General features: G+C 32.6%; 1 protein-coding gene across 1 annotated transcript; it reads right to left on the bottom strand.

Moving 5' to 3' along the window:
- Positions 1-1,451: 1,451 nt before the first annotated feature.
- Positions 1,452-21,933, bottom strand: LOC134718439 (E3 ubiquitin-protein ligase Arkadia-like). Its single transcript, XM_063580953.1, has 14 exons — positions 21,808-21,933; positions 18,410-18,501; positions 17,096-17,216; positions 16,767-16,847; positions 14,958-15,981; positions 13,490-13,557; positions 12,395-12,675; positions 11,357-11,534; positions 10,267-10,681; positions 9,324-9,459; positions 8,365-8,460; positions 3,792-3,887; positions 2,239-2,330; positions 1,452-1,879 (listed from the first exon to the last, which is right to left on the bottom strand). Exons 2-14 carry the CDS (start codon positions 18,497-18,499, stop codon positions 1,753-1,755), a joined length of 2,805 nt encoding a protein of 934 aa, XP_063437023.1. The 5' UTR covers positions 18,500-18,501; positions 21,808-21,933; the 3' UTR covers positions 1,452-1,752.
- Positions 21,934-21,994: the final 61 nt, after the last annotated feature.

Genomic DNA, 21,994 nt, shown 5'->3' with positions numbered 1-21,994 from the left:
GTTACAAAAAACCAAAAAGAGGAAAACAAGTGAAATTGAACACACTGAACTAATTAAAACAACAATTAAGTTCACAAATCACAATTCTGTTTTGATACACATCTTTTAAAAGGACAGTATGTTAATTTCTTTTCCAATGCTAAAAAAAACCCTGGTTTCTGCCACCTTTTATGTCAGATGATAGGATGTTATATGGGAGATAACTCTACAAAGGAGGAGGGTTTCTTGAATGGTTTGTCAACCATGTACAGATGGAGACAAAAATCCACACCAGCTGTTATGTTTTACATTTCAACATTGATCAGACTAAATAAGGGGAGATAACTCTATAAGTCTAAATCAGGGAAGATAACTCTATAATTAAAAACTCTATAATTAGACCAAATAAATTATATGTGTAATGTTGTGATGAGAAATACATTGTAATTGTAAATTAAGCAACTCTACATCAAAATGTGTGTATAAGTTCTATTTCCTTTCTTCATTCTCTTTATAAAATCAACAGTTACTTCCCTTAAATACAAAATATCATACACACTCTGACCTATTGCAAAAGTCATAAAAATTCAGAAAAACACCAAAGATAAAGTTATATAAATTCAGGAAAACACCAAAGATAAAGTCATAAAGTCATATAAATTCTGGAATAAACCAAAGATAAAAGTCAAATAAATTCAGGAAAAACACCAAAGATAAAGTCATATAAATTCAGGAAAAACATCCAAAGATAAAGTCATATAAATTCAGGAAAAACACCAAAGATATAAAGTCATATAAATTGATTTATAAATTGATTGATTCACAAATAATTTCATTTAAATGATCACAAATAAACTCATTGATGTTATACGTGTAATATCACAGATACATATTATAAATTATAAATAAATCTCCTAATTTACACATTGTAGTACGTGCTATTTACCAGGCATTAGTTAGAATTGTCTATTTGAACATACATATAAAATACCCAGACCATGATACAATCAAGTTAAATAATTATCAAAGAGTTAATGCATATTGTCTTTATGGTGGCTAGACAAACAATAGCCATTTTAAAAAAAAATTCATTGTAAATTGTCAATTAGTGAAAATTTAAGATAGCGACATAAAAAAAACAATAGGAAACAGATTTGTACAGCAAAGATGAGTGAAAGTTACAGATGGCTGATACAAGAAATCTATCATACTTGTTGTTAATAATACTTAAATAAAGATCTGGTTGACACCAAACTTTACACCAAAAATCTATTCGACACATACTTAACACCAAACAAAGGTCTGTTTGACACATACTTAACACCAAACAAAGATCTGTTTGACACATACTTTACACCAAACATAGGTCTGTTTGACACATACTTTACACCAAACATAGGTCTGTTTGACACATACTTTACACCAAACAAAGATCTGTTTGACACATACTTTACACCAAACAAAGATCTGTTTGACATGTACTTTACACCAAACATAGGTCTGTTTGACGCATACTTTACACCAAACAAAGGTTTGTTTGACAAATACTTTACACCAAACATAGGTCTGTTTGACAGACTATGATTACCCACAAATGTGATCAAGGTCAAAGTCAGTTCAATAATGTTAAATTATAGATAAATGAGATAATTTTCATAGACCTAATAGACAGGCAGTGTGTTATGTTATAAAATTCCCACTACATTATAATGTGTACAGACTTCATCAAATAAGAAATTCATCTTGACACTTAGTCTGTATAAAGGCCATATGTCATTCCTGACTTAGTTGACCTTTTGACCCAGCTTCGATGTCGACTCTACAAATTGGACATTTTTTGTTGGTGACTAACCACTGATCCACACATTCTATGTGGAATAAATGCATACATGGTAATCTCCTGAAAAAGAAAAGAAAATGGTCAATATCACTATAATGTTTATTTCAACATATATATATTATAAGCTTGTTAGTTACACAGATAATTGAAATTATGTTTCACAAGAATGTTTAAAAAACAATAAGGAAACAGACTATAACCATTGCATTTAAATCTGAAACCTGAAAATTTCTGCATCTTGATACTCAAAAAAATAGATGCCATGTGATATAGTAACATATTTGGATTGGATGATATGAATATAACTCATGCAAACAAAAGCTATGTAAAATTTATCCAAGTTGACATCTAATCTAACTAGATTACATGTCATGTGACATAGCAACATGTTTTGATTGGAGTATTAAAATATAACAAACCTGACATCTTCTGCATCTTCAAACTCACTCAAACAGATGGTACATTTCTCCTGGAGATTGTCATCTACATCAGAGTCCATTTTCTTTGTAACCTATCCATGTAAAATTACAATTGTTATGAATTGTATTTCAATTATTTGATTTTGACTGTAATGCTTCTTCTGACTAGCTGACGGTGTTATGTCTATCAGAAACATTTCCTTTATTTTATGTGCATGGACAAGCATCTGTCCAAGTTTGGTAGAAATCCAGGATAATTTAAGTAATTTCGAAATCTTTTACCACAGAGTGAACATTTGTTTACGTAACTGAAGAAGATGTTGACAGAATGTAGGATCTCTATGTCTTGCTTTTTTGACAAAAGTCAAAGACTCGACAAAAAAGAAAATGTGATATGATTGCCAAAGGGACAACTTTCGCTCCACCTTTTTTGTTCACTTCAGTATCTTTACATTTTTGTATCATGTGTGGAAGTGTATTTTGTTCACTATAGTGAACTTGACCTTTTTATTCATGTGTGGAAATGTATTTTTGTTCACTATAGTAAACTTTACCTTTTTATACGAGTGTGGAAATGTATTTTGTTCACTATAGTAAACTTTACCTTTTTATACGTGTGTGGAAGTGTATTTTGTTCACTATAGTGAACTTGACATTTTTATACGTGTGTGGAAGTGTATTTGTTCCCTATAGTAAACTTTACCTTTTTATACGTGTATGCAAGTGTATTTTGTTCACTTCAGTAAAGTTTACCTTTATATACGTGTATGCAAGTGTATTTTGTTCACTTCAGTAAACTTTACCTTTTTATACGTGTATGCAAGTGTATTTTGTTCACTTCAGTAAACTTTACCTTTTTATACGTGTATGCAAGTGTATTTTGTTCACTTCGGTAAACTTTACCTTTTTATACGTGTATGCAAGTGTATTTTGTTCACTTCAGTAATCTTTACCTTTTTGTACGTGTATGCAAGTGTATTTTGTTCACTTCAGTAAACTTTACCTTTTTATACGTGTATGCAAGTGTATTTTGTTCACTTCAGTAAACTTTACCTTTTTATATGTGTGTGGAAGTGTATTTTGTTCACTATAGTAAACTTTACCTTTTTATACATGTGTGGAAGTGTGTTTTGTTCACTATAGTAAACTTTACCTTTTTATACGTGTATGCAAATGTATTTTGTTCACTTCAGTAAACTTTACCTTTTTATACGTGTGTGGAAGTGTTTTTTGTTCACTATAATAAACTTTACCTTTGTATACGTGAGTGGAAGTGTATTTTGTTCACTATAGTAAACTTTACCTTTTTATACATGTGTGGAAGTGTGTTTTGTTCACTATAGTAAACTTTACCTTTTTTTACGTGTGTGCAAGTGTATTTTGTTCACTTCAGTAAACTTTACCTTTTTATACGTGTGTGCAAGTGTATTTTGTTCACTTCAGTAAACTTTACCTTTGTACACGTGAGTGGAAGTGCATTTTGTTCACTATAATAAACTTTACCTTTTTATATGTGTATGCAAGTGTATTTTGTTCACTTCAGTTAACTTTACCTTTTTATATGTGTGTGGAAGTGTATTTTGTTCAATAACATCTTGACTAGCACCACGGTTCACATTACCAAGTCTTTCTTCCAGGTGTAAAAGTTCCTATGATAAATAAAAAGAAAAATTAACGTTTCTATGAAACAAGAGGCTCTCAAGAGCCTGAATCGCTCACCTTAATTTTTTTGGTTAAATCTCTCATCAATGATTATTTTGGCTTTTCAATTTATTTAAATGTTCTTTGAATTGTCTTAGCAAAAAAAAAATCATTTTCTCCTATGTTCTATTTCAGCCATAGGAGCTATGTTTCTTGACATACAAGGAAATGAAATATAAAATTTATACTAGATACTCTGAAACTCATTTAGCCTAAGTTTAGCTGAAATTGATCTAAATGCTTTCGTTTTAGAGATATAAGCCAAAAACTGCATTTGACCCCTATGTTCTATTTTAAGTAAAGGCAGCCATGTTTTTTGACGGATCCGAAATCGAAGCACACACTTTGTGCAGGATAATCTAAGGAACAATCATGCTAAGTTTCATCCAAATCCATTCAGTAGTTTCAGAGGAGAAGATTTTTTAAAGTTAGCAAATATGATGAACAAATTGTGAAAAATTGTCATTAAAGGACAATAACCCCTTAAGGGGTCAATTGACAATTTTGATCATATTAACTTATTTGTAGATCTTACTTTGCTGATCATTTTTGCTGTTTACAGTTTATCTTTATCTATAATAATATTCAAGATAATGACCAACCAGATGCTCCGCAGGGCGTAGCTTTATACGACCGCAGAGGTTGAACCCTGAACGGTTGGGGCAAGTATGGACACAACATTCAAGCTGGATTCCGCTCTAAATTTGGATTGTGATTAAATAGTTGACACAGCATAGGTTTCTGACACAGAATGAATGTATTCAAATGAACTTAAAATTTTTGTTTTCTCTTAGAGCAATTCACTATGCTGTTGAATATTAATCCTCTCAAAAAAATGTTTGAAGAAATTTTCTTTTTATTTATGAAATTTCAAATGAGAAAAATTGAACCCAATTTTTTAATCACATCCCCCTTTCCCTTATTCCAAAACTAATTTCAATTAAAATATTCTAATGGAGTTTGCAACAATTACTACTCATTTAAATACATCATAAAATATTAAGATGTAAAAAAAAACTGCTTGTTATCACTGAATGGTAAAGATTATTTAAATTTATCAGTTGGTAGTAAAAAGTGAATATACATTGTATATTGTATATAACAAAGATTTAAGTTGATTCTGGACAAAGAAAGATAACTCCAATTAAAAAAAATTCTTGCAGATATTTCTTGCTTACTATACTGGACAAAGAAAGATAACTCTTAATTAAAAAAAAAATTGCTATTTCACAATATTGTGAAATTAGATATTTCTTGCCATTGCACAATACTGTGCAATTGAAAAGACTTGCTATTGCACAATACTTAATATAATAATTTTAGATCCTGATTTGGACCAACTTGAAAACTGGGCCCATAATCAAAAATCTAAGTACATGTTTAGATTCAGCATATCAAAGAGGCCCAAGAATTTAGTTTTTGTTAAAATCAAACTTAGTTTAATTTTGGACCCTTTGCACTTTAATTTAGACCAATTTTAAAACTGGACCAAAAATTAAGAATCTACATACACAGTTAGATTTGGCATATCAAAGAACCCCAATTATTCAATTTTTGATGAAATCAAACAATGTTTAATTTTGAACATTAATTTTGGACCTCGATTTGGGCCAACTTGAAAACTGGGCCAATAATCAAAAATCTAAGTACATTTTTAGATTCAGCATATCAAAGAACCCAAAGGTTTCAATTTTTGTTAAAATCAAACTAAGTTTAATTTTGGACCCTTTGGACCTTAATGTAGACCAATTTGAAAACGGGACCAAAAATTAAGAATCTACATACACAGTTAGATCGGCATATTAAAGAACCCCAATTATTCAATTTTGATGAAATCAAACAAAGTTTTGGACCCTTTGGGCCCCTTTTTCCTTAACTGTTGGGACCAAAACTCCCAAAATCAATACCAACCTTCCTTTAATAGTCATAAACCTTGTGTTTAAATTTCATAGATTTCTATTTACTTATACTAACGCTATGGTGCGAAAACCAAGAAAAATGCTTATTTGGGTCCCTTTTTGGCCCCTAATTCCTAAACTGTTGGGACCGAAACTCCCAAAATCAATACCAACCTTCCTTTTGTGGTCATAAACATTGTGTTTAAATTTCATTGATTTCTATTTACTTTAACTAAAGTTATTGTGCGAAAACCAAGAATAATGCTTATTTGGGCCCTTTTTTGGCCCCTAATTCCTAAACTGTTGAAACCAAAACTCCCAAAATCAATCCCAACCTTTCTTTTGTGGTCATAAACCTTGTGTCAAAATTTCATAGATTTCTATTAACTTAAACTAAAGTTAGAGTGCGAAAACCAAGAAAATGCTTATTTGGGCCCTTTTTGGCCCCTAATTCCTAAAATGTTGGGACCAAAACTCCCAAAATCAATACCAGCCTTCCTTTTATGGTCATAAACCTTGTGTTAAAATTTCATAGATTTCTATTCACTTTTACTAAAGTTAGAGTGCGAAAACTAAAAGTATTCGGACGACGACGACGACGACAACGACGACGACGACGACGACGACACCAACGTGATAGCAATATACGACGAAAATTTTTTCAAAATTTGCGGTCGTATAAAAACTGCCAAATTTCCTTAAAATTACCAATTAAGTGGCAGCAACCCAACAATGGGTTGTTTGATTCATCTGAAAATTTCAGGGCTGATAGATCTTGACCTAATGAACATTTTTACCCCATGTCAGATTTGCTCTAAATGCTTTCATTTTTGAGATATAAGCAAAAAACTGCATTTGACCCCTATGTTCTATTTAAAGTAACGGCTGCCATGTTTTTTGACGAATCAAAAATCGAAGCACACACTTTGTGCAGGATATACTTAGGAACAATTATGCTAAGTTTCAATCAAATCCATTCAGTAGTTTCAGAGGAAAAGATTTTTTAAAGTTAGCAAATATGATGAACAAATTGTGAAAAATTGTCATTAAAGGACAATAACCCCTTAAGGGGTCAATTGACAATTTTGATCATATTAACTTATTTGTAGATCTTACTTTGCTGATCATTTTTGCTGTTTACAGTTTATCTTTTTCTATAATAATATTCAAGATAATGACCAAAAACTGCAAAATTTCCTTAAAATTACCAATTAAGTGGCAGCAACCCAACAATGGTTTGTTTGATTCATCTGAAAATTTCAGGGCTGATAGATCTTGACCTAATCAACATTTCTACCCCATGTTAGATTTGCTCTGAATGCTTTCGTTTTTGAAATATAAGCCAAAAACTGCATTTGACCCCTATGTTCTATTTAAAGTAACGGCGGCCATGTTTTTTGACGAATCGAAAATCGAAGTACACACTTTGTGCAGGATATACTAAGGAACAATTATGTTAAGTTTCATTCAAATCCATTCAGTAGTTTCAGAGGAGAAGATGTTTGAAAAATTGTTAACGACGACAGACGACGACGACGTCGACGACGACGACGGACGCCAACTGATGAGAAAAGCTCACATGGCCTTTTAGGCCAGGTGAGCTAAAAAGGATAAGATCTTCAAATATGTTTTCGTTGGTATTAATATTGATTTTGTTATCATTACATTTATCAAAGATTGTAGGGGTCTGTGTGGCTAAGAGGTTTAAGTAGTTTAACTACTGTATCACAAATAAGCATATGCCAACACAGAGGTTAAGAGTTCAATGTTTGACTCCAATCTTAAATGAGTAGGATTGTTAGTTTTCGTGCCATAGATCCTAGTTCCCTCTTCCTATAAAACCTGGCAGCCACTAAATAGTTTACAGTGTGGATATAGGCAATAAACATTTAAATGTAAATCAATTCAAAGATTGTACATGTCATAACTGAGAAAATATGAATTGGTTATGATTTTACATTGAAATATATTTATGGGTTTGAATTTCGAGAACACTTTAATATATGAAATGGAGTTGGTTTTTGTTCATTTCCAGCTACATTTCTGTACATTAATCTCCTGTGACTGAAGTTTGATGCAACTAACACAAGTAGTGACATAAAGCCTCATAAATCTTATTCTGAAGTGAAAGGCACTGTGTGGATTTGAATTAAAAAATATTCTTTTTTACATCATTTTATTTGACTGTGTGTATCAAGTGAAGATCCAATCTTAAGGCCACATTTAAAAGAATAGCTGTTTCCCCTCCCCGGGTCTACCCTCTGCAAACTGGATGTCATATAGCATGGTTGATCACATGAATGGTTTGGACTTGTCCAGTTTGTGCTCAATTTCAGTATTTTTTTAGATTATCAATTTTTGTTTTCAAGCACTTTTCAAAAATGGAAACAAATTATTTTCGGGACTAAAAATATTTCCTGGAAAATAATTTTTGATCGAGGAGACAATTTTTTTCACCCGGTTGGGGGGAGGGGAAACACACATATTTTTATTTTTGGGGTAAAAAACAATATAAAGTGATAAATACCTCGTAAGACGGTCTGTGATGTAACATCATTCCTCTCAATCTCATTTGCATATTACGTGGAAGATTTAGCATCGGACTCATTGGCGGTGGAATGTACTACAAAAATAGAAATAAAATGTTGTCACAATTCGCGGATTCAGAATCTAATACATTCTGGGTAATATTTTCAAAAATGTACACCGAAACGTCGTGATTGGTTGAAAACGTCCAAAACAATGAAAATTCAACCAATGACATAACGTTATTTTCACTTTGGGGTAGGAACAATGAAATTACCCATGATGCTTTAGATTCTGAAACGGCCAATTACCATTCATTTTTCAAACAGGTTTGAAATGACTATTTTTGACACATGTTATCTGATTATTACCAATATTTTGAACATATAATATATATAAAGACCTGATGAATCTGTCAATATATCAAAGTTTGAGTACATGATTATGGTACTCATTATAATAAAACTTATTCATTCTAGACATTTTCAAATTAGAACATCATTTCTTTCTATCTATGGAAACAAAACATTTCCTTTCATTCAATCAAAACAAAATCATAATCTATCATCGAATCAAACCAAAACAAATCCCTTTCTTGAAAAAAGAATAAAACAAGTTCTTTCATCTAACATGTCTAATCAGAACAAACAATTCCTTTTCATCCAATCTGAACAAACCATTTCCCTTCATCAAATCCTAAAATCAGAATAAACCATTTCCTTTCACCCAATGAGAACAAACCATTTTCTTTCATCCAATCAGAATAAACCATAAATTTCCCTTCATCCGATCATAAAATTAGAATAAACCATTTCCTTTCATCCGATGATAACAAACCATTTTCTTTCATCCAATGAGAACAACCCATTTTCTTTCCTCCAATCAGAACGACCTATTTTCTTTTATCCAATAGAACAATCTATTTTCTTTTCTCCAATCAGAAGACAATGAGGAACTTACCATGGGAGGGAGGTCTGTTGATGGCAGTATTGCTGGTACAGAGAACGGATGAAGTCGAGGAGGATGGTAGTGTAGATGATGATGTAGGTGTTGATGTTGTAAATGTTGAGGAAGTGGATTCATCTGATTCTGTCCACTGAAAAAACAAATTATAAACAATGAAGAAATAGTACTCTATATTCAGAAATTATTGTGTGCATTAATTATTGTGATTTTGTTATTTGAGACTAAAATGCAATTTTAATTTGCCAACATTAAGAAACATCCTATTTAATTCATATCAAACAAGAATGTGTCCATAGTACACGGATGCCCAATCTCACTATCATTTTCTATGTTCAGAGGACCATAAAATGGGGTAAAATCTCTAATTTGGCATTCAAATTAAAAAGATCATATCACAAGGAACGTGTGTACAAAGTTTCAAGTTGATTGGACATAGACTTCATCATAAACTACCTCAACAAAAAAACTTAAACCTAAGGCGGGAGGGACGGACGATGCCCCCATAAAAAAGAACATAACTATAAAAATTGCAAAAATGAGGCTACCCAAATCTGTTCTTGATCTGTGTTTTGTGGTCATCAGCATTGTGTAGAAGTTTAATTACAATTGGTTGAGGCAACGTAATGTTAGAAAAGGAAATGAAAAATTTATCAACTTTCTCATTTGTTAATGGGCATAACTCTTAGAACTGTAAAAGTGACGCCACGAAAATTCAACATGAATCTGTTTTTAGTCAAAATGAGCATGGAGTATAATAACATTAGGTTGCTACAAACCAAAGTTAGAGAACAGACGGACAAGGGTAAAACTTAATACCTCCTCTGCTATTGTGGGGGCATGAATCCAAAGCACAGTTTAACAAGTATTGTTGAAACTATAAACTATTTATCATACATGCATAAGTGATTTAAATATTTCAGTTCTAGGTAAAACCTACCACATTCTTCCTGCCAGGTCCACTGGTCCCTGCTGGGGTCTATTGTCTGTGCCACATGAATTCCCTTGATTAGGTGGTGGCACCATTGGTCCTTGCCATGGGGACCAGGCCATCTGTGAAGGCTGAGAGTTTGGTATGTGACATGTGTCACCACTGACTTGTGGCTGTTGTGGCATTGGTTGGTGCTGGAACAATGGTGGCCCTTCGATGTTCCTGGCTTGTAACTCCATAGGCTGATGGTGCACAATAAACGGGAGAATTGGTGGCAGGGGGAATGCCCCTGGGTGGTAGTGGTGATGATGTATGTGAGCTCGTGGGGGTAAAGGTGGAGGTTGGGGGTGAGGGTGGGGATGTACGGGAGTCTGGTGGTGGTGGGGGTGGTGGAAACTTCCTGGGTTGCCATGGTCACAAGAACCTGAAATTTATAAACAAATGATCAAAATGTTATTGAGTACACAAGTACTTGAAATATTCAACAGAAAATAATAACATTAGATGTATGTTTTATTAGAATACGTTTTTCTGATTGGCTAACTGCACATCACATGTTATTCCTTAAGCAATTGCATTACACAATAAAACTTATCATTCATGATAACACGAGGTCCAAAGTGCACAGGTGAATTAAATAAAAAAATGATAAAATTCGTGTTTTCATGATCCTAGCTAAAAAATGTAATTATAAGTATTGAATGCTTCTTTTTGTAACTTCATAGTGTTGTACAAGCGTTGACTGTGCACACATTTTTAGAATGAAGCGCGGAAAAATGTACTTCATTCAACACTTTTACACCCCAATAAAGTCACAAAAAGAAGCATTCAATTCTTAAAATGAAATTTGAAATAAATCAAAATAAAACAAAACCAAGTATTTACATGATTTACAATGTACAACAGAAATTATTAATCAAACTATGGTCACAATAAATAGAAGTGTATAATTTGGATATAAATACAAAACAGATGAAAATTTTATCTGTGGTTTCACTCAGAATTTGTTAATATTTTGAACTCACATTTTTGTTTGTTTTTCACTCATATTTTCTTGTGTATTTAAGTGATTTTTTTGTCAGACAAACTGTTTACTTACCAGTGCAATGTCCATGTGCATGTGAGGTAGGCAGATGTCCGTGATGGGTGTGGTGACCACGCCCACTGTTTGGCTGATGTGGAAGATGCATGTGTGAGTGGACAGGTTCATGTAAACACCTGGCACACCCACACGGAGGTCTGTTTATATGCTGCATGAAGGCCTGACGTCTCTGTCTCTGTTCAAATAAAAACAAACAATGTTTATTCATATGCATCATAAGGGCCTGACGTCTCTGTCTCTGTTCAAATAAAAACATGTTTATTCATATGCATCATTAGGGCCTGACGTCGCTGTCTCTGTTCAAATAAAAACATGTTTATTCATATGCATCATTAGGGCCTGTAAACAAATGAATTAAATAAGTGTTTATAATATATGCTGCATGAAGGCCTGATGTCTCTGTTCAAATAAAAACATGTTTATTCATATGCATCATAAGGGCCTGTAAACAAATGGATTAAATAACTCTTCAAAAACCTGGCAGGTATTATATGTTGGTTATCAATATAATAAAAGTCTACAAAAAACTGGCTATCAATATAATAAAAGTCTACAAAAAACTGGCTATCAATATAATAAAAGTCTACAAAAAACTGGCTATCAATATAATAAAAGTCTACAAAAAACTGGCTATCAATATAATAAAAGTCTACAAAAAACTGGCTATCAATATAATAGAAGTCTGACATGATATCTAAAGTGTGAGAGTGGTTACAAATAAACTCATCATAGATACAAGGACTTAATTTTATATATACACCAGACGCGTCTTTCATCTACAAAAGACTCATCAGTGACGCACGAATCCCAAAAAGTTACAAAAAGCCAAATAAAGTACTAAGTTACAACGAATTCTTCAGTATAAATTTTATTTCAAAGGGACATAATTCCTGTAAAATATATAATTGGTCCTAATTAAATTAACTAAACAGGTTTCTGAAGACCCCATTAAACTTGATTTCTGACAATCTTGTCCCCAACTGTTTGAGCTTAAAATACATTATTGTTATCTCCTAATTCATGTTTGTTGTGTACCTGTTGACAATTATGCCCACATGACTGTCTATCATGGTCATGTGACCTACAGCCTCCTTGTGATACTCTGGGGTCTACATGTACATGAGCAGGGGGTGGTTGTCTCCAAGCTTGTCGTGGCATTCTTGGTATTCCATTGAACATTCCTGGAGCTGTCTGTTCTTGAGTTGTGTTGTTGTCATGGTTACTAGAGGTAGGTGTGTCCTTAGCAACTTCAGATGATTGAACAACAGGAGGAACGTCCACTGGTGTTGCCATGGTTGGAGTTTCAACAGGATCAGCTGTAAAATATAAAGGTCAGGATGTCATTGGTGCTATATTGTGAATTGGGGCCAAAGGTGAAGATATAATTATTGTAAATTGTAGTAAAAGGTCATGATATTAAGATGTCATATGATCTGAATTGTGGTCAAGGATGATGAGATGGTAATAAGTGAAAATATTGATCAGTGTGATGATGCCATGGTTTTAATTAGTTGCCAAGTGTGATGATGTCATGGTTTTATAAGTTGCTAAGTGATGATGCCAGGGTTTTTGTTAGTTGCCAAGTGTGATGTTGGCATGGTTTTTATTATTTGCCAAGTGTGATGATGTCATGGCTTTTATTACATGTATTAGTTGCCAAGTGTGATGATGAAATGGATTTTTAGGAGTTTCCAACATTGTCCAAGGGTGATACTATGTCATGTTATATGTGAAGAGTGAAATCTTTTTCAAGGTCATGACATGAGTTAGTAATTTGTGAGGATCTTGCCAAGAGTGATGATAGTTCATAATTTGTGATCAAGGTTATGTTTCCAAAGGTGATGATGGCATTGATTTTATGAAAAGTTGCCATTTCACAAGAATAGATTATTCAATACTTTGGATAATATTTTCAGAAAAGCTCTTGACTGTACTCAACATCGTTACTGACATGACTGAACAAGCTGAGAAATGCTGAGTGTAATGTTAATTTGTGACAATGCGAAAAGGCTTTTCACAGGTAGTAGCATAGATGGGTGGTAAAATATATAACTGTATAAAATTAGGAAATTAGTTGTCAAAGGTGATGTATAAATATATGATAATATTTCCTTAAACTAAATAACATACCATCATCTGATTCTGTTAGATCTACCACAACTGTAGCACGACCGTTAGACTCTAGTCTTCTCCTGGGTCTACAAAACATAAATAATATCTACATACATTTATCTAATGACTTATTTCCCAATTCTTCATGTTCTTACATGTCTTATTAAAAAGTAATGAAAGGAACCATAAACTCTGGCACAAAATTTCAATCCTGGTATCTACATTCATGGCATTGGTCTATGATGAGTTTATTCATTATTTATAGCCATAGCATTTTCTACATGTACACTAAATTCTGCAGCTTCAAGCATTCATGTATATTTGTCTTTAAAGTTTAAATACCACAGATTTAAGTCATTTCAATTCAAAACTTAATCATACAGGTCATAACCTGAATTGTGAAGAAAAATGTGTGTATTGCCCTGGTTCCTGGAAATTTCAGTGATCTGAGAAATAGGCCAAATCTGTACATTACAGTCAAAAACACTTTCCACAGGATTCTATAGTGATCCCTGGTCATATAGCTTTCATTTCAATCATTTGATACCAGTTTCTGTGTACATTGTGGACTACTTCTATGCGTCAGGCTATAAAGCTGTTAGCAGGAGCAAAACAAATTAAATGATGGTTGTTACTTTCTGTATCATGTTTATAAAACTTAATGAAATGTCTATATGAATAATTTTTGTGGCAATTAACTTATGTTTCACAGAAAATATAAGTGTGAAAAAATACAAAATGTACTATTAACATGATTAATGTGGTTTCAAATTTCATGTTACTCACATTTGTAGTACAGGATATAAATATTTTTATTTCTTATGCAGCAAAAATACTGCAATCTGTTTGGTTGACTACCCAGGTGTAAATAACACCCCACCCTTGTTCACCAAGGATAAATAAAATGTTGCCAAAATTTAAAAAAACTAAATTTTTTGCTAAAAATAATAAAAAATAAAATTTTGCCAAAATAAAGAAAAAAAATAGTAAGAAGAAAATGCTAAAAAAATTAAATAAAATAAAAAATATTTTGTTTTTTTTTTGTTTTTTTGTCATGCATGTCATGTCATGTCTGTAAACTCAAAAGAACAAAAAAAAAATCTGATTTTTTTCAAAAAATTAAGTAAAAAAGTATTTGACAATGACATGAATGTGAAGCAACATGGACATTGAAAAAATATTACGCTGGAAATTTTTCATTACCATTTTTACAATTTTACATCCTGGTTTCAAAATGAGTAAAGGAATTGTTCATAAGAAATAAATTCTTTATCTTGGTGCAATCAGGGGTGTACGGAATTTTACACCGTTGTTGAAAATTCATACACCCATTCGGCTGTGCCTCAGGGTGTATGAATTTTCAACAACGGTGTAAAATTCTGTACACCCCTGATTACACCAAGATAACTAATAATCCTTCCTTACTTTTCTTAAATATACAAACATGACATTCCACAACAATAACATGACAGATGATAAAACTAACCTGTTTGTTTCGATATGTAGAACTTCTACGTCACTGTCTTCTGACCCTGAGGATAAGTTGACCTCCGGTACAACAGGTGATTGACCTCTGAACTCAAAGGATTCTTGACCCTGTTCATTATTCATGTTATTGTCACCAGCTGTCCCTACAGAATCTTCCCCACTTGTGTTTTTATTTTGTTGGTACCGTCTAAAGGCTGACCTTGACATTTCATACATAGACATTGGTTGACCCTGACCTTCATCCATGTCCATAAGAAGTTCAGAATTAGCACCTGTGTTAGAAGATGGTGTGGTTTGTACATTTAGTGCACGACTACGAGAAGATTCACTAGAGAGATCTAAACCAGAGACCTGATGACTTGGCCCACGTGGTTGCCATGGTTTTCTAGCACAAGGTCGACACATGGGCCCACTGTGTTCACCAAAGGGATGAATAACTGAACAATGATCAGAATTGTTATTAATACTAGGAACTTCTCCTTGGAAACCACTCAATCTGTCACCTCGATAAAGATGATTAATCACTGATGAATCAGAAGTATCAGAGAACAGATCATTGTGTGGAGGCTCCCTCTGGTGGAAGGGTACATTACGATGTCTATTGAATTGACGGCTGTCGTTTCCACTTGTTCTTTCTTCTGGACGAACGTGATAATGCTGATTAGTACGGACTGAAGCAGGAGTGGGAAGATTAAAGAGAGAATAAGGATTGAGTGAGTCATACAATCTATTATCCTGATTATCATCTGAAGGTCGTGGAGGAGCAATGTTACAATTCTCTCTAATTACTGGTTGTCGAGGGTTACCATGACGACAGGGTCGAGGACCTATCCATGACCTTTCACCTGTATCACTGTCTTCTGATGAGTACATTTCAACAACGTCCTGATGTCTCAGATCAGATAAATGTCCCATGTACGATCTGAAATTCTCTGTCATATTAGTGGGAGGTAACTCTGTCGTGACCATTTCTGTACTGTGTATATCTGTTACTGGTATTGCTGGGGCCACATTTATTTCATCTGTAAAACATCAAGTTAAACATCAAATAAACATAACCTCATTCAAAATTCAATTATTCTTAAATACAACTTGTCTATAATGAGTAAATAAAGTTAAACAACAAATGATTTTAGTTTCCTTATTAAAAAATAAACTTTACTTCTAAAAAATAAAATTATTTTTATATGCCTTCACTGAGAATCGACCCCCTCTTTGAAATCTGTCGTTTGACTGACATCTCTGCTACCAATTGGTTTTTATTTAGAAGTAACTGAACAAATGAATCCCTGTTTTCTTCTTATTCTTTCTTTAGTTTTTTTTTCTTATTTTGTATATTATTGTTAATATTTTTAATAATAGCTTGCTTTTCCGTTTAATTTGGGATTATTATTGGCCAATTCACTGATTAGAAAAAATCATTACATTCAATTTATCCATATTAACATATTTAACCTCACTATTGGTCATGGTGGTTCATCTTAAATAAAACAAATCTAAATCTTTAATATTATTAACTGAAGCACATAGTAACCAGATATAAATCAAACATAGCTGAAGCATGCCTAAATCTTTAATATTATTGTATGTAACTGAAACACATAGTAACCAGATATAACTTGGTAAGACAAATATCAAACTATTATATATTACATAGATAAAATATTATCTTATAAGTCTTCAAAATTCCAAGTTTATGAAGGTAAGGAAACAATAACTGAAGGAATTAGATCAAATAGATATAGGAAGATGTGGTGTGAGTGCCAATGAGACAAGTTTGCTTGAACTATTGCACATTTGTTCTCACCCTCTGTGCTGTGTGGTGTTGAAGTAGTTTCCATGGAAACCTCATTGTTTTCAGTCCAAACTCCAGTTCCTTCTGCCAGATCTGTAAATTAGAAATAACACTATACCTGTGAACAGTTCTAGATTTAGTTATTTACACCACTAGTCATTAGGTCATATTAACGAATGCAATTGCTGAAGACGACCCTGATGATGAGGCAGGACAACCACAATGTGATACTAATATATATGTAGTGAACGCAAAATTATTTTTTTGCGGTTGTATAAAAATATTAACATATTTTCTCGTAAATATCTTGAAGTTGAACATGAAGCACACAATGTACAAACCTATAGTTTGTTCAGCTATGGCCTCAACCTGTGCTGTTACTATGTCCTCCACCAAGTTTCCTGTAATAATTGGGTTACCTCCCTTCGAATCTTCATCAATGATGATACTGTCATTCTCATCCTGTGTAAAATAAGAACATGATAAGATATTCCATTCACTAACTTTCACTACATGTATTTAAAAAAATAATTTAACATGTGAAAAAAGTCATCAAACATTGTGTTGAACAAAAATTGGGTGTTAACTATAAGTTTCAATAGATTAATTTGAGGTTGTATTCTAAACTTTTTTTTTTTATTTCAGTAAGGCCAGGATTTTTTAATTTGTTGGTTTACAGATGCCCTGACCCAATTTTGCCGATTTCCAGAATAAAAATTATCTTTTCATGCTTTTTTTTCCCGCCGTCCCTAACATAAACAAATTTATGCATTATGCCTGAAAAATATAAAATATTCTTTTTTTTTTTAAATGAAATGCATTAATCAATAACAAAATTGATTTATAACACTGTCTGTAGTGAAAAAATAAAACTTCCAGTCAGTTTACGTTTCTAAAAATAGACTAATCAATTATAACTGACCTCGAAAGTTGTTTGCGCAACGAAACCTGTGTTTAAAACCAACTACACAATAAGTTCGTTTCCAATATTTGTCATCAGTCCCTAAGTTGCATCATTTGATAGAAATAGACTTGTCCAAATGTGGACAGGTGGAAGACATCAAGTTAAATAATCATTTGGAATTTTCTTGTTTGATAGAAAATAAAAAAATATCGTCCATTTGGATAAAAAACGTGAATGCATGACAACAGATTAACCTGATATTCTAGTTTTTCCAGTGGACGAGTCTATTACGTTTTCGACACGTGTGTTGAAACTTATTTACAACAAAATACAAATGTAGCATAACAAACATATTGTTAGAAAGGTGAAATATTTATTTTGCATATTTTTCTGTCTTGAAAGATATTTTTTTTTTTCCCAACCGACTGACCCAATCTTTTTATGGGGAAAATCAGTAAACGAACAAATTAAAAAACCCTGGCCGAACTTTTTTCATTTCAAACATTGATGGCCTAATTAGTTATCAAAAGTACCAGGATTACAATTTTATACGCCAGACGCGCGTTTCGTCTACATAAGACTCATCAGCATGATCAGTGACGCTCATATCAAAATAGTTAAAAAGCCAAAAAAATACAAAGTTGAAGAGCATTGAGGAGCCTGTTGTCTGCTCTTTGGTCCGGTTGTTGTCTCTTTAACATATTTTCTGTTTTCATTCTCAATTTTGATTATGCACTTGATTGGTGTGTACCTCTGTTTTGATCTGAAATGCCGCCCCACTGGTCCATGTTGGTGGAGGTTCATCTAGGTCTGGACTGACTGGCAGATGGCTGGACTCCATTCCTAGAAATCACAACATCAATATTACATCATATTATTATTACATGATTTATACTTCACGTTGAAATGCTGCTAATAAGAGGGTGTTACTTTACTCTATCACATGGCTGAGCAGGTGACAACTATTTTTAATGTTACCCTCTTGTCCAGACCAATAAAAAATTTAAAGGACACTGAATTGAATGAACATCAAGTAATTAAATACAATGCTTCAGTTTTACGTTTTGGCTCAGACTTTATTATCTGACTGTCAAAATAAAAAAATAAAAAAATATTTTGTCTAACGTTTGTTCTTTCTAATACCCATAACGTTTATGTCGAGATGTCATAGAAAATACTTTTAAATTATAATTTTAAAATCTGTAAAAGACAATAATAATCATTTAGTATAATAAATTCAATAACACATAGCTGAGAGGGTGATAGAGCAGATTGGTACCCCTTAAAAAAAGCATTGTCAGCCATGGTTTCAACGCAGGTGACAAGGATTTTTTGTGGTACCAAATTATCTGCTCCATCACCCTCTCAGCTATATTTTATTTAAAGCGTATAATAAATCAGGTAAAATACCCCAAATATACATGATATATATGGACATATAAATAAAATAGTGTCTGTTTTATCTGGTTATGTCAAATTTTTAATGCAACTATTTCGCTATTTATCATGTAAATACTACAATATATTTATGTCATAACTATGTTGCATTATTATATTTTTATAATTATGGACGATACGTCTCTAAAAACACAACGACAAAGAATAATACAATATAACAAAATAAAGAGGCTATCACAGTGTATGAGTGTGGTGGCCTGGCTGGAATCCGGGTCTGTCTGCCCTGATTTTGTTTCGCCCCAGTTTCTGTTCGCCCTAAAACCTGTTTGCCCCGAGTCCGTTCGCCCTGATGTTATTTTTAAGTATAGTGTAACCATAGTAACTGTTGGGTTGTGTTTATATAATTGAATATGTTGAAGTCAGTCTACCATTTCGCCGAATATTTACGATGTTTCATGTTAACTTGTCTAAAGCTAGCTGCTATACTGATATACTGATTATAAGTTCAGTACGTTTCAGGACTACAAAATATTGTGACTTCAAGGTATTGATGATATATCTGTATGTAATTGCGTTACTAGGAAATATAAGTTTCTGTGAATTTCAGCACTACATTGTATTTTTAAATGTAAAACAACTGAAGACTAAATAATTTGTATGTAATTGAATATGTTGAAGTTAAAGTCATATGAAACGAGTGAGCGGTGAAAAATAATGTTTGTCCAATTCTTGAACCAATGCATGTATACATCATAAACTTAGTGTCAGAGCTCAGACATAAATAAGTCTGAATCTGCTTTTGACTCATAGAGGTCTAAATATGTGAGTTTTAGGATTTGTCTCCCTTTAATGTAACACAAAATATGACTTGAATAAGTCCAATATTGTTAAACAATAAATAATTGACCAGAATCAAAAAGTTGCAAATATCGACTCCTGCAAGTCAATAAGTGATAAAAATTGGTTAACTTCAAGACCCACGCATATTTATAAGGAGGTCATGCATCTAAATCAAATAATGACATCATTGAAAGTCAATGCTTTGTCTTCTAAAGAAAAATATGAATGAGAGTCTAAAAAATCGGAGATAATGTTAATTAACCTTACAATGCAACCACCTGGAATCACACTTAATGAGGTAAAACATCTGTGTTTAGTAGGGATGTTCAATTAGATAATTAAATATAGATAGCTCAAGTCCTTTTGAACTCTCATACAGGTTTTTGCTGTCATAGGTGGTGTAGTTTGGCCACAAAGTAACATTAAGTTTTTTCACCAACATGAATAGACCTAAACAAGTCTGTCATTTTCTGACTTAGATAAGTCTAAAATTGAAACTACATTTTTATAATAAATACATGTTTGGACTTATTTAAGTCAAAAACAAAAATCGACTTGTTTATGTCTGAGCTCTGACTGTTACATGTGTTAGTCCTATGTGCACGATTTAATCATTATTTTCGCAAACATTTTATATAATTGTCAATTTTTTTCTCTCTGTTTGTTATGATTTAACAAATATGGCTGCTCATTAAATGCCTTGTTTTGAAGCCGAGTTTTACCGATTGTCACCTTATAGTAAACAAATCACAAAAAGCATGGGTATTGAGCATGTGTTTCAAATGTATAATCAGATATTTGTTAATTTCAATAACAGATCCATGCGTAATGTGGTCACCAGATTTTTACGAAGAGGGTTACACTCGGGTCACTATGCATACGGAAAATGTGTTGGTGAATTGCTTCCTGGAAGCAAGCAATTAAAAATAAGTAAACTTCTTCTAAATGTGGACAAATTAAAGAATTTTCCTCAGAAAAAAATAAATGTACACAAGTTGTGTAATGGAAACTATCCATTTAGTTATAAAAAAACATATGCATATTTTTTTTTGATTTGAGGTTTCTTATGACTTTAATCGTGTTAATATTCACCGAATATTTATTTACATGATATATGCTGTGGTACTGCTATTAGGAAATAAGTTTCTCAGAATTTCAGCACTACATTGTATTTTCAAATGTAAAACAACTGAAGACTAAGTTGTTGTCTTGCTTCTACAAGGATAATTTTCTGTAAATTCAAAGACTACAAAGTATTTGACATAAAACAACTAAAGACTAACATGTCTAAGTTATTTACATATTTATTAACTTCATGAACTTTATTGATACATTTTAACAATTTAAAAATATTCAGTAATAGTTATATAAACAAGATCAATTCCGAACTGTACTTCGCACACATTTATTTCCTAAACGGTTCATTGATGTAACATATATTATACATATCATAAATGATTATAGGGCGAAGAGACTATCAGGGCAAACAAACTCAGTGCGAACGAACATACAGAGAACGATCCTGATACCGCCTGGCTGGCACATCCTATAGACATGATAGATGTTGCAAACTATGGCCTTCGCATCTTAAAAGCTTTTAAATAGATAAGACCAGATAAAGGTCCTATTCCCCCATGATCGCCATCAAACATGAAATTGTGCGAAATGTTAAATCTTATTTACATGAAAGACGACGAGGTTTCTTGATTAGTCAATGTCTTCCGCACCTTTCAAGACAATATGACAGACGTTAAAAGGAAAAGAAACAAACAAAAGCAGGGTCGATAAGTTCGTTCGTGAAAACCGAAGTCAGGAAATTGTTAAATGTAAAACTGACTAGTTGGTTATGTAAAACATTTTTTTATACTAAAGCTTAATGTATTTTGTTTTCTATCTTAAAGTAGAATATACCTTTATATGTAAATTTTCACTCAGGTTTGATTTGTTTTGTTTGTAAAATCCATTTCGGTAATCGGAGTGGGCTTAATTTTATCCGTGACCTGATTGGTTAAAAACCAAGGTCAAGGTAATAAAAATAAAGATGAATTATAGTCTTGGAATGTTGTTTTATCAATATCAAAAACAAATTTTAGCAGAA

The sequence above is a fragment of the Mytilus trossulus genome, chromosome 5, assembly GCF_036588685.1.
Source record: "Mytilus trossulus isolate FHL-02 chromosome 5, PNRI_Mtr1.1.1.hap1, whole genome shotgun sequence".
Taxonomy (NCBI): Eukaryota; Metazoa; Mollusca; class Bivalvia; order Mytilida; family Mytilidae; genus Mytilus; species Mytilus trossulus.
Note: the sequence above shows the minus strand (reverse complement) of the source record. Positions and strands in the feature narration are given on the sequence as shown.